General features: G+C 34.2%; 2 protein-coding genes across 2 annotated transcripts; one reads left to right on the forward strand and one right to left on the reverse strand.

The window, feature by feature from the left end:
* Positions 1-576: 576 nt before the first annotated feature.
* LOC106103910 lies at positions 577-4,022 on the reverse strand. The gene is made up of 5 exons (XM_013283826.1): positions 3,300-4,022; positions 2,854-3,012; positions 2,228-2,376; positions 1,677-1,784; positions 577-1,331 (listed from the first exon to the last, which is right to left on the reverse strand). Exons 1-5 carry the CDS (start codon positions 3,970-3,972, stop codon positions 1,158-1,160), a joined length of 1,263 nt encoding a protein of 420 aa, XP_013139280.1. The 5' UTR covers positions 3,973-4,022; the 3' UTR covers positions 577-1,157.
* Positions 4,023-4,282: 260 nt separating this feature from the next.
* Positions 4,283-9,693, forward strand: LOC106103932. Its single transcript, XM_013283848.1, has 3 exons — positions 4,283-5,242; positions 6,114-6,271; positions 9,421-9,693. The coding sequence occupies exons 1-3, from the start codon at positions 4,423-4,425 to the stop codon at positions 9,640-9,642; spliced, it is 1,200 nt and encodes a 399-aa protein (XP_013139302.1). The 5' UTR covers positions 4,283-4,422; the 3' UTR covers positions 9,643-9,693.
* Positions 9,694-12,853: the final 3,160 nt, after the last annotated feature.

Genomic DNA, 12,853 nt, shown 5'->3' on the forward strand with positions numbered 1-12,853 from the left:
AAACACAAAAGTGAGTACCCTATGTGTTCTTCCAGACTATTTTCTACGTCTATGCCAAATTTCATCGAGATCTGTCAGCCGTTTAGACTACAAGCTAACATCCATCTAAACTTTCGCATTTATGATAGTAACACGTAAGATTAGCTTATATCCGCACGGAATTAAAGTAGTTTGTGTTCTTCCAGACTGTTCTACGTCTACGCAATATTATATTGAGAACCGTAGAGCAGTTTAGGATACAAACTCTTAACGAACATTCGCATTTATTTCACATTTGTTTCGTATAATCTCGGCAAAGAGTACTATAATATATATAGAAAACAAAATCTCTGAAACAGCCGAGCTAATTTCAACCGGACTTTCACTGAAGGGTAGCCGACATAGACCGGCATATTATAGGCTACTTTTATATGTTAATATTGCGTGAACGAGGCCTCGGGCAACAGCTAATTGTAAATAAATATCCAAATCTAACGGCGCTCTTTATAAGAATAATATTGTCCAATAATTCCCTTTTATGGTTCCAAAATAAAACACATGTTTTGTAAAAACTTATATTTAGAACTTATTGTCGTATTTAGTACAAGTTTTTAATACTAACAGCGTTTATTATAAACCAGCTGTCTTATTGGAATTATAAATTCTAACAGGAAATAAGCTTAAATCGGACTAGTAGTTTTTCAGTTATTTGTGGCATATAAAAATATAAATTCTCTTGACATTAGTGAATTTTCATGAGGTTAGTCAGCACTCATTCACGTTTCCAATCGAAACCATAGACAAACTACAAATTACGCCAAAACCGGTAAACACCAAAATATGTCTGATAAAATACATTCTTACATAACTAAAAGAAAGGGTATCTTTATTTCAAATTATCGCTTCACTTTATCTCACAATTTTCAAAACATTTAAGACATTCCGTAGAGAGGAGTTTAGGCTTTCATTCGAAAAATACTCTACTCTCGTGCGAAACTAGCGACATAAGTCAACACTAATGTTTAAAAGATTTGTATTTTTGTATTAGAATAACTCAAAAACTACTTAGCCGATTGCAAAAATTCTTTCCCTATTAGAAAGCTAAATTATCACCGAGTAACATAAAACCATTTCCATAATTCTGTGTGGACGAAGTCGCGTGCAAAAGCCAGTATTCTTTAACCTCCTGCCTCCGCGCTGACCGACAGCTGCTTGCCTTGCGCGTCGTCATATCTGTCATTGGTGACGCAGTTCATAAGCGCTATCACACCGACTAGCAATATGCCGAAACACACCGAAGTCACAAACATACAGGCGATTATGGTCGAAGTAAAGTACGGCCCGCAGTTCACCTGCAAGAAAAATTCCTTAAAATTGACTGTTAGAGGCTATCAGCTGTGGAATTGTGCTAATTTGATTAGCAGCATTTTGGCGCTGGTAGCGGTGTTGGAAACTCGAACTAAATAGAGTGAGCTGACAGGACCTTGAACTGGCGCTTTTAAGTCGCCACGAAATATTAGCTGTTATTTCCAAGCAATGACTTGACTCGGGTCTTTTTCCAATTTTGTGTTTAGGTTCGATTTTGTCGTAAACTTGTGAAACATCTTCCTTACGAGTTACTAGCGATGAAGTCATTTATAAAGTACGGTGTGCATAATATTTTTAGAAAGGATATATGCATAATTAGGTATACTTACGCCGGGCCCGAACCCCTTACAGGTGTTATTAGTGCTAGCTCTCAGGTAATCCCATTCAGGGTAAATCATGTCGTCGTATGATCGATCGTGACGTCGGAATGCTTGGATCTACAAACAAATGTTAAAACAGCATGGACATCGCCAACGTGACGACAACCGTCAGCCAAAGTAGATTTTTCCTTCGTTCTCATCCAGTTTTAACGTCAAATGCTCACTTTATTAACGGTAAAAACATTTCAAATTTCGTTTCAAACGTTTTATTGTGTATTATAATAATATCGAATGCGTTAAGAAATCGGCGCAACACTAGATCGTTGGCATACACGCCCCGTCCATACGACATCTGTCAATGACAACCACAAGTATTGAGGTTAGTACGCCATTCTGGCGAGACCAGTAGGTTTGAATATTAACGTAGATTTACGTTGTTACAATTACATTATTGTCTAAAACTATAAAGGTAAAAAGGGAGCCAAGAAAGTATGTATTGAGCTTAGAGACCGATAGAGATGGAAGAGTAACCGACACAATGTAAAAGTTTATTTAAAAACCTGATAATGTGATATGGTGACAGCGCTGCCATCCCTCAAGTTTATTATTACAAGGGGCTCCCCGCATACGTAGGAATTCTCCCAAGGGGCACCAGCACCCATTCGTGTACGCCCCACTTCTTCTCCGCCTTCCAGTAGAGCCACGTCATCTGATAAAGAACACCATTAACAAAAGGTTGAAAGAAATGGATGGATTACAGTACAGGCATAAGGCTACCCACCCCCAGGGCACTGTTTAGAAAGTGGGGTTAAAGTTCAAACTTTTATTACAAAAATACTGTTTCCAAGTAATCAAATTATAGTTTTTTTTTATATATGAGCAGAGGGCAAACAAGCGGCGGGAACACAAAGGTGGTCAATGACACCCATGGACATTCTCACCAGAGGAACTACAGATGCATTGCCGGCCTTTGAGACGATTGTAGGCTTCTTGAAGGACCCTAAGTCATATTGGTTTGGAAATACCGCTGAGGAGAGACCGTTCCACAACGCGGCGGACAGAAAGTTCCGCGAAAACCGCACGGTTGTGGAATGCCAGCCATCAACATGGTGAGGATTGTACCTGGCGGTCTGTCCTGTCGAAAGTGGAATCGAATCCACAATGATTTCAAAACAATAATACAAACCAATAACCCATCCGTCCTTTTTGAATGAGAAGTTAAATTCCAATTCAAAATCGGTGTATGCTACTTTAGTCGACAGATGTCGCCTCGATAGTCTCTCGTCCGCCACTACAGGCGGATGACTGAACCTTGATTGACGCTTCGCGCTCGAAGAGTAAACACCTGACAATGAAAATTAAAAAAAAAACAGTTAACTCTAGCCATCGATTTCTTAGATATCACAACAATCTCTGTTGCATGCTTAGAGGTTTTAAAATAAGGTAGCAAACAAGGGGCGGAAACACCGAAGTGCTTATCGACTCTTGTAGACATTCGCAACTCGAGAAGAGCTACAAATGTGTTGTCAAAAATCCTCTCCATTTCAGGCAAATGCACTAAAGTCCAAAAGAAAATACAGACGAATTGAGTACCTCCTTTTTTTGGAAGTCGGTCAAAAAGTAACAACTTACCAACAAAGCGAAATAAAGCGTCCCTGCTCTCAACAGAAACGCCACCATCCATAGAGATTAATTTACGTTTTTTAGGTAGTACTTTATATTTTTTAAGAATTATAGGATTACTTTTGCCAGTATAAAAGCCGATCACTGGTCCCGTAGCGAAATTTCTCACAGCATTATAGATTTCTTTTACAATCAAATCGTGTCTCCTTAATGTATCTATTCTTGTTTCATTAAAATTATCCTCGAAATATATGTAATAGTGGCCATTACGAGCTTCATACATCTTCAACTTATCCATATCACCAACGTGGAATACGTTTTTATTGTGATTTGCGAAAATCTGCTTTAGTGCTTTATATGGGTTATAGACCGCGGGGAAGTATTTCACACGTTCGGACAATAATTCATCATGCATATTACGATATGGCGTACCCTTAATATCTTTAGAGCTTATATCCTCGTTACATAACAATTCTTCAATAAATATGACGACCACTTTGCTGCTCTTCTTCGAATCTTGTAGGAGATCTAAGAAAAATTCAGTAGATATTTTCACGAGCGGGTTAGGTTCTACCTTCACGTGAGTCAGAACTCTATCAAAATCTAACATAAATACAGGAAGTATGCCATCTCCTTTAGTTGTTCTTAGGAAGAATATTAATATTAAAATATGCAAATGCATTTTCCTTATTTATTCAGTTATTTTAAAAAAAACGGCCTTCTGACAACTGAATTTCCAAATATTTCAAATTTTATATGTGTCAAAGTTAAATAACATTTGCAAAGAGTTTCCTATGCTTTTAAATTATACTTTTGAAACCATTAAATAATGTAATTCTTTCATTGTTTACATAATTCTAGTTAAACAAATATTTAAGAGCTATAATTAAATTATTTGTTGGGCATTGTAGAAAACATTTTATTTTGTGGTAATTTTTTAGAAAAACATCACCTGGCAATTTTGTTTGAACCATAGACAAGCACGCGTCAAACTAATCATATGATCACTTTTCACATGACCGATGGTCAATCGTCATCCCTCAATTCTTGTCGTTTTATGACAAATTTTGGACTAAAACTATACTTTTAGTCCCCATACGTCCACTAGTAGTAGTTAAAAAATCCATTGATAATGGCGTACTGCCGATTAGTGTTCCCTTTATTAGTGCTAAGTGTGGTCCAGAGTTACGCCTCATCCGTGCCTGTATTTCTATGGGGCGATTTGTCTAAAACATCATTGAAATCTAACCCTCTCGCCGCTGTCTCCGAAAAGGAATTCGAGGATGTATTAAAAGAGGAGCTTTCAGGTGACCCTTTCACTGTTATATTTATAGAGGAGACGCTATCTGTTGAAGATTTTTCAAGTAAAACCTTAGATGGTGAAGTTCCGTTGAAATATTTGCGGTCTAACCTTGGAGATTCTTATTATTTACCTTCTGTATCGAATGCTCTTGAAGCTTTAAACAGTTTCGCGGACGTGGAAAAAGAGAATCATGTTAAATTGACCGAGAATGGTTTATCGGCGGAGATCGAGCCTGAAGGTGGTAAATTCCTATTCATCGAGCTTAAGGATGCCAACGAGAAGGATACGAGAGCGGAGTTGTTGCGTAGACACAATGATGTTATGGAGGATATGTTCGCCAAGTTACACAACCGTTATGAAAAAGTTGTGGCAATATACACCGCAAGGAACCCCTCATGGACTGTATCGGAGAGTCACCGCGTACGTCGTCAGGCAACGGAAGACAACAAGGTGTACAGGTTAGATGGACTCCTGTTATACGTGGAGGATCTGATGCTAACGGAATTAAATAAGACAATCCATTTGGACAACCTTGAGAGCAGCACCAGTACATTTAATGACACAAGCAACACTATGACCACCAGCATGAAGTTTGGTGCAGATGAAATCCAGCTTAACTTTGTACACAAGAATGGTTATTGGACATTTGGTAAGATAATGTTCACCTTTTTTTTTAAATTATCTTTTGACCTACTTTAACTTTTTTTATATTATTATTGTTCATAAACAATATCTCATATAAGTATTCCTTCCTTGTGATTATACATTTAGTTTTAATAAGTCATCATCTCCCCTGCCTTATCCTACTTCTGTAGGGTCGGCGTAATGGGTTTTCGTCCTCCAAATAACTCTATCATCAGTCATCAAGTCACTAAGTTATAATAAGTAATGCATATATTCTTCCAGACTTTTGTATGTTCTGTGTCTATGTTAAAATTTATTAAGATCTGTTAACACTTTGTGAAGTTGTTTAACAAACATCAATCCATCAAAACATTTGCAATTATAGTAAGTATTAAATGCATAATGAAAGTAGCGCCAGTGGTGGAGAAATTGAGAAGCAAAAGGTTAGCGTGGTATGGACATGTTATGCAACATGATGGGGACGTCAACCAGAAATTGATTGAATGTGGATGGCTACAAAGGTAGAGGAAGACTGACTAAAGTATGGATGGATTGTGTGAAAGAGGATACGCTTAAGAAAGGAGTGGATTCAGATATGACGGCTGACAGAGATGTATGGAAGAGCAGCACATACTGTGCCGACCCTCTGTAAGGGATAAGGGCAAGTGGATGATAAAATGCATATTGATTTTTGTAAAAATCTTATTAATAGTACAAATGCAAAAGTTTAAATGGATGTTTGTTTGAGTTTGCTGCTAAATCTGTTGAACAGATTTGAATAAAATTTGTCAATAAATGTAGAGAATAGTCTGGAAGAACACATTATGCTCCTTACTTTTGTTTTTAAATGATAGTCGCCGAAAGCTAGATATCTAATATGGCTTTATATTTTCCAGAGAATGTTGTGCTAACCAGACCATCAACAATCGAAGTTTTGTACCCGGAGCTAGAAGTCTACTCGTTATCTGAATGGTCATACAGATGCGCTGAAAATGTCACATTTGCCAGTGTCAATGGCACAATCAACTATGCAGTCACCTTCAGAGATATGCAGGTATGTGAATTATCAAGGAATTTAATTTGGAAACCATCTTGGATCATTTTTTTTTATTTATGTATTTACTCTAAACATATTAAGTACATTCTTATCTTTTACTTTAGGTTCTTAAAGCTTCTGGTATGTGAGAACCCTGCACATTCTCTGTGGGTTGTTTACATTTTTTTACTTGTGAAGGATACGCCTTTTACGTTGCTATACAAACTAGGGACTTGAGACATTAGAATATATAATTAATTGTGTTAATAGTTGTGTAAGTGCGGCTTCATCTGTACGTAATTATGAAAATTTTATTTTATGTTTACATTTGTCAAATTATCAATAGCAAATGTCTAAATGACATCACATGACAAACCTTGGCAATCTTGTTTTCTTGATGTTGGCAACAACTTATGGTCTTTTTACCAAATTAGGGTTTTTATCCGAAATATTAACCCCTATGTTTAATGGCGTAAAAATATATAGCCTAAAGCGTGACGTAAGTGTAGGGCTTTTTATTAAAAAGAAAATAATTCAAAAATATGTTGTAATTGCTGACATGTTAAGCAACAAAGAAGTGTGTGTTTACGCTTTATTATAATAGTATAGTATTACAGGACTAAGTGTCTCTGAGAAATGTACCGCGGCGCGTTCAAAGAGTAACTGCCAATTCAAAACTCGGCGTCACCACAGCGGTCGTGTGTTTTAAAATCATTCGGTTATTTTTAGACCAATAACAAGCATCCAGGGATTTTGTTGAGCTGATATAGACAAAGACCTACCGTTCTGCCACCCTTTCAGTGTTACCATCTAATAATAGATATAATATTGTTGAAAATGTTTTAGTTACCCTTGCATTGTTTCTGAAAAGATGAAAACAGAGATATGCTTGTAGGAATTTATCATAGGGTTAAAAAGTCTATAGAATAGTTTTTTGTGTGTAAATAAAATATTTCATAATTGTGTGTTTCTTAAAGTTTTTTTTTGTTGAATTTGATGTTATATTTATCTTGGTAATTTTTTTAATGTACAATTTATTGGTAGTTTAAAATTTTAGTAGCTGGATTATAAACTATTGCCTAATATAAGGGTTTTTAAACCGTAAAGTGTATGCATTTATATTTAGAGAGTTAATTAACTCTAACTAAGTTTAAAGTCTCATCGTTCACATTTAGTCAGTACAGTTGGACAGTAGACCTTAACCACTGGAATAGCATTCAATTATTATAATTTGAACAATAACAGTATAACAGTCCAACTATACTGGCAAAGTGTAAAGCCATAAGTGTGAAGTCATAAAGGTACAAAGTTTTCCCTTCACATATATTGTAAACTAGCTGTTCCCATGCGGCTTCATTCGCATAAAATTATGAAAACTTTATTTTATTGTTTACATTTGTCAAATTATCAATAGCAAATGTCAAAATGACATAACATTACAAAGCTTGGCAATCTTGCTTCCTTGATGTTGGCAGCAACTTATGGTCTCTATCCTACATTAAGGTTTTTATCCAAAATATTAACCCCTATGTTTAATGGCGTAAAAATATATAGCCTAAAGCGTGACGTAGTGTAGGGATTCTTATTAAAAAGAAGAATTATTCAAAACTGTGTTGTAATTGCTGACATCTTAGGCAACAAAAAAGTGTGTGTTTACGCTTTATTACAATAGTATAGATTTTTGTATTACAAGTATAATTTGAGAGCGGCGGCTGTGCGGCGACAGCCAGTCTGGCGCCGCGGCGGGTAACGCGATCGATCCTAACGTTCAACGTCCGAATGTAGGGTGACCATGCTATAACATTTATATTTAATGTTGCTCTCGTTTTCATCGGCATGAAATTATTAAATAATCAAAATTTAGCCTATATTGTTCCCAGATAAATTACCTTACTAATGGTGAACAAATTTTTAAAATTGGCCCAGTAGTTTTTTTTTATTTATTTCAATACCAATACATACAATAAATACAAATCTTCCCACTTTACAATTCTATTGCTCAGTACTTCGTCCGCGTGAAAGTAAAAAATAATAAAAAAACATAGTCTATGTTACTCATTGATAACATAGATTTTTTATGGTAAAAGAAATTTTGAAATCGTCCAAGTAGTTGAGTTATTTCAATACATACAAAAATACAATACTAAGCTCTGAGATACGACGAGCCGTACACTACATAGGACTGTCCCGATAAAGTATAGTTAACGTACATTTATATTTTTCTAGTAATACTTCCCACAGCGAGATTAAGTTGGCGTGAGTTCAGTTATTATTGAGGTTCTAACACGTCAAGTATTTAAAAAAAAACTTTAAAAGTACATTAACCTTTACAAATTACCTTATGTGTTTGTTGGCAATTTTATAAGATTTTAGATGTCAGAAAATGTCGCGTGTACATTACGAAATGTACTTTTTTATATGCTTAGATTTAGTTACTTTCTGACTATACTAAGGGCCTGTCTCACCAAGTTGTAAAATATCTGAACTTGTAAAATATGTCATGGAAATATCGGATTTTGTTACCTTATCTGACAGTAACGTAATTTTTAAGCTATCTGAGCCTCTATCAGCCAGCGGTGTCCCACCTGGCCTTAATAATTGTTAGAATATTCAGAAATATCGCAATTCATCCAGTATGTTTATGACTTTGATTTAAAAGTTTTTTTAGAATTACAGCACACAGTAATTTCTATATATGTATACTTCTATACTATTATAATAAATCGTAAATACACACTTCTTTGTTGCTTAAGATCTCAGCAATACACTTACGTCACGCTGTAGGCTATAGATTTTCACGCCATTAAACTTAAGGAGTAAATATTTTGGATAAAAACCCTAATGTGGGAAAGAGACCGTAAGTTGCTGCCAACATCAAGAAAGCAAGAATGCCAGGATTGAGAATTTGACAAATGCAAACAATAAATTTATAATTTCATGCGGGTGAAGCCGCACGCGAACAGCTAGTGCCTTATATGTTATATTAGTCCAGGTATTAGCGCTACCAACAATGGCGCCCTTTTTAACATAGGTCGAGAGGTAGTTAGGAGGGTTTCAAAAGACTGTAATTTATGTACCTCTGACACCCTTTATAGCCCAGAACTATCATCCAATCACATCCTATCGTCGGTATTAAAGAATTATAAGTGTCTTTTTTGTCATTTCAGGTGCAACCGTTCTTCAAGACAACGAACGCATCGGATCTGGTCTTCGGCGATACCTTCAACTGCATCGGTTTCTTCTCCGTGCCGATCTGGTCAGGTCTGTTCGTGGTGTTCATATTCCTCGCGATCACCTTCTACGGCATCATGATGATGTTGGATATCCGTACGATGGATCGCTTTGATGATCCCAAAGGGAAGACGATCACTATCAATGCCGCTGAGTAAATTTACCAAGCAGTGTGACCATAACAAAAAATACTACTAAAATATTACCATCCTGAAATATTACTAATTTGAAAAAAATTACCTACTTTAAAAAATTAGCAACTTTAAAAATATTACCAACTTGTTAGTAATTGTTTTTAAATGGTCACACTGACAGTTGCTGTCATTTTTGACAGAACCATAGAGCTCAAAAATCTATAGTTTATACGATGAAATGTAGATTTGAGATGTAGAGTATAGAATACGAGTAATGAAAGGAATTGTAATTTATTCTACAAAAGAAATCAAATACACCAATAATTATTGTAAGTATAAGTTATATTTGCTATGTTTTTCTTTATAAAGTTTCGTGCTATTTTACTAGTGGAATTAAAACACTATTTGTCGCCTAATTTAGAGCGCTTACCTCTAAAATATATAATCTATGTAAATCACCGACAAAGTGCCTATTTGTCAACATTTAGGCAAAGACTTGTATACACAAATCTTAAAAAAAACTTATTCACACAATAAAAACAGATATATGACCTGTAGATACTTAATCTACACAAAAAAGGCGAAAGAAAGACTAGCCATTGCCTTTTGTTTGGAAAAATTCTCTTAGTGTATACTAGGACATTAAGAAAATTCTCGATTAGATGTCTTTATTGTATGACTTTTTGTATAACGATCTATAAATTATATATCTAATAGATATTTGTGTATATAACCTTTGCATGTAGATATATGTTAGTAGTTTGGAATCTAAAATGGTCATTTTGAAATCATAAATCACGCTACACTTTCACCATTTTGTACAATTTTTGTCAAAAATAGCAATAAATGGTTATAAAGGTAAATAATTTTTAAACACATTTGATATATATTCTTTTATTTGATATTTTTTTTACATTATTTGTGATTAAACTACTTTTTTTTTCTAATTCATAGACAACCTATAAATGAGTGATTCATACAATTTTGACATCCAAAGTTTGATGTCTTTTGTATTGTTAATGAGGTAATTTACTCCAATAAAAGGCTTCTAGAGACCTAAATACCTAAATATTTGTATATACGTTTTTTACCTATTGTTTTAAATGAATTTTGACTGCAGTTATGATATAAAAACGCGCGAAAATCATAACAACTTGATGAAAAAAAATTAAAAGTCTTACCAACATGATAATCAAAATGTTGATATTGTAATAATGGTGAATTTTAGTCTAATTTGTGGATTTCAATTTGTACCATTATTTACAGACCAATTAGTACGCTTTTATAAGTAAAAATGCCTTAAAAGAAATAAAATATATTGAAAAAAAAATCATTATTTCACACAAGTCTGAGTACGAGACGATTTCAATAATTCCGAGCTTCGATTAAATTTATAAAGCGTTAAATTATAGTTGTTAATTATTGAGATATTGAGAAATATGTTTATACGAAAAACCGAAAGCCCTCCATTTTAGTGCCAACGAGAAATTCATTCCAATAACGAGAAATACTGTTCAAATAGTTATAAGTGATTTCACGTATGTTTTTGTCTCGTAAGCCGCCATTTTGTTTCAACCATAGAGTATCAATTGAGAATTACGTTGTATTTACACAGATTAACAAAGTTTTTAATTTAACTTTTACAGAATAAAAAATGTGTTGCAATCTTTTTATTAGAATAAGTTAAAAAAAATCAACTTTGTATTTATCAATTTTTTTCTTGTAAATATTGTTGATTTGTATTCTGTGCTTTATTTTGTTGATGAGTATTAAAATCGTGAGATCATATTTATTCTTTTATTATCTACAGAATGTTCCTAAATAATTGACATTGGAAATATCTATCTTGAAATTAAATGTTGAACTATTATATAGAATGTTTGAATAAAGCTTTTAATTTATTTATGGGTTTTTGTTTTGAAAAATATTCACATCGCGTACTTCACAATTTTTTTGCCCAAGATATACAGGATGATTAAGGGACGGAACATAAGCTTTCTAAAGGTAGATGGCCTCAACAGCAATCGTTTATACCCAAAGTATGTTCCGCGATTTCGTATAATTTTAAAGCTTATTTTTTCGTAGAAAATCAAAGATTTGATTATCAACTAAAATATTCCTCCAAAGTATGAGTTTGCAGTAATTTTTTTTCTAGGATATGCCTAAAAATACGAAAACTCAATTATTTCGTATTGTTACTTGTGACTTGCGTTTGATCACAAGATCTGATCTAATACATTGATGACGTTAGTAAGACGTCGCAAATTTTCGTGCTGTACCCCCTTATGTTAAACGCTGTAGTCAAAATGGTACTATGTGGTGAAATTAAGAAATATATAGGCTTTATAATATATATTATATATAATAATTTATATAATATATAGGCTATATTACAGATAAATTACCTTTCTAACAGTAAAAGAATTTTAAAATCGACCCAATAGTTTTTGAGTTATTTCAATACATACAAAATTACAAATCTTTCCCCTTTATAATTAGTATAACTAGCGGTTTCTCGCGACTTCGCCCTCATAAAATAAAAAAAAGTAATAATATAGCCTATGTTATTCAGTAATATTCAGCTTGTTAATCGTGCGAGATTTTTTTTAATCGGTCCAGTAGTTTGAGTTATTTCAATATATACAAAAATACAAATCTTTCCTCTTTAACAATCTACAGAGCAGAGCATCTACGCACATTATTTTTTCAAGATTATACACTGAACCAGCTCGATATAATTTACACGGAAAAATGCCTGTTTTTCGGATTTCCTGGGTACGCCTTACCTTAAATTAAATTAGAGGACGCCCATAGATGACAGATGACGTATGATAGAGTTATGTGGAGGACAAATGCCTAGGGAGTAGGATAAGGAGGAAGATGATGACGCCCTTTATGGCCGCGTAACGTTTTTAAATAAGAGAGAACGCATCTGTAGTTCCTCTGGTGTAGGATGTCCATGGGCGTCGTTGACCACCTTTGTGTTCACGCCGCTCGTTTGCCCCTTCTCATATAAAAAAAACACTACAAAGGTTTTCATTTTTAGTTTGTCTAATTAAGATAGATTAGTTTGATAAATGACGCATATGAAGTATCGAATTCAATTTGTATGAAGCCAAATGCCATACTTAATAGACAGGTATCATAGTGACGAAATAAATACGAATAGCTAACAATTTCGAACTATCGATATTCGGTTTTAATAATTATCGAACTCAACTAAATTTATTATTTT

Source organism: Papilio polytes, unplaced genomic scaffold (genome assembly GCF_000836215.1).
Source record: "Papilio polytes unplaced genomic scaffold, Ppol_1.0 DF823693.1, whole genome shotgun sequence".
In the NCBI taxonomy this organism is placed as follows: Eukaryota; Metazoa; Arthropoda; class Insecta; order Lepidoptera; family Papilionidae; genus Papilio; species Papilio polytes.

What these genes read in the sequence shown, in the direction of transcription:
- LOC106103910 (XM_013283826.1), bottom strand. Translation starts at nt 3,972, where the DNA reads ATGCATTTGCATATTTTAATATTAATATTCTTCCTAAGAACAACTAAA. An exon ending in CGCTTTATTTCGCTTTGTTG is followed by an intron (nt 3,013 to 3,299) that starts GTAAGTTGTTAC and finishes TTTCATTGTCAG; the next exon opens with GTGTTTACTCTTCGAGCGCG. An exon ending in TCACCATATCACATTATCAG is followed by an intron (nt 1,785 to 2,227) that starts GTTTTTAAATAA and finishes ATTTGTTTGTAG; the next exon opens with ATCCAAGCATTCCGACGTCA.
- LOC106103932 (XM_013283848.1), top strand. Translation starts at nt 4,423, where the DNA reads ATGGCGTACTGCCGATTAGTGTTCCCTTTATTAGTGCTAAGTGTGGTC. An exon ending in GAATGGTTATTGGACATTTG is followed by an intron (nt 5,243 to 6,113) that starts GTAAGATAATGT and finishes TATATTTTCCAG; the next exon opens with AGAATGTTGTGCTAACCAGA. An exon ending in TCACCTTCAGAGATATGCAG is followed by an intron (nt 6,272 to 9,420) that starts GTATGTGAATTA and finishes TTGTCATTTCAG; the next exon opens with GTGCAACCGTTCTTCAAGAC.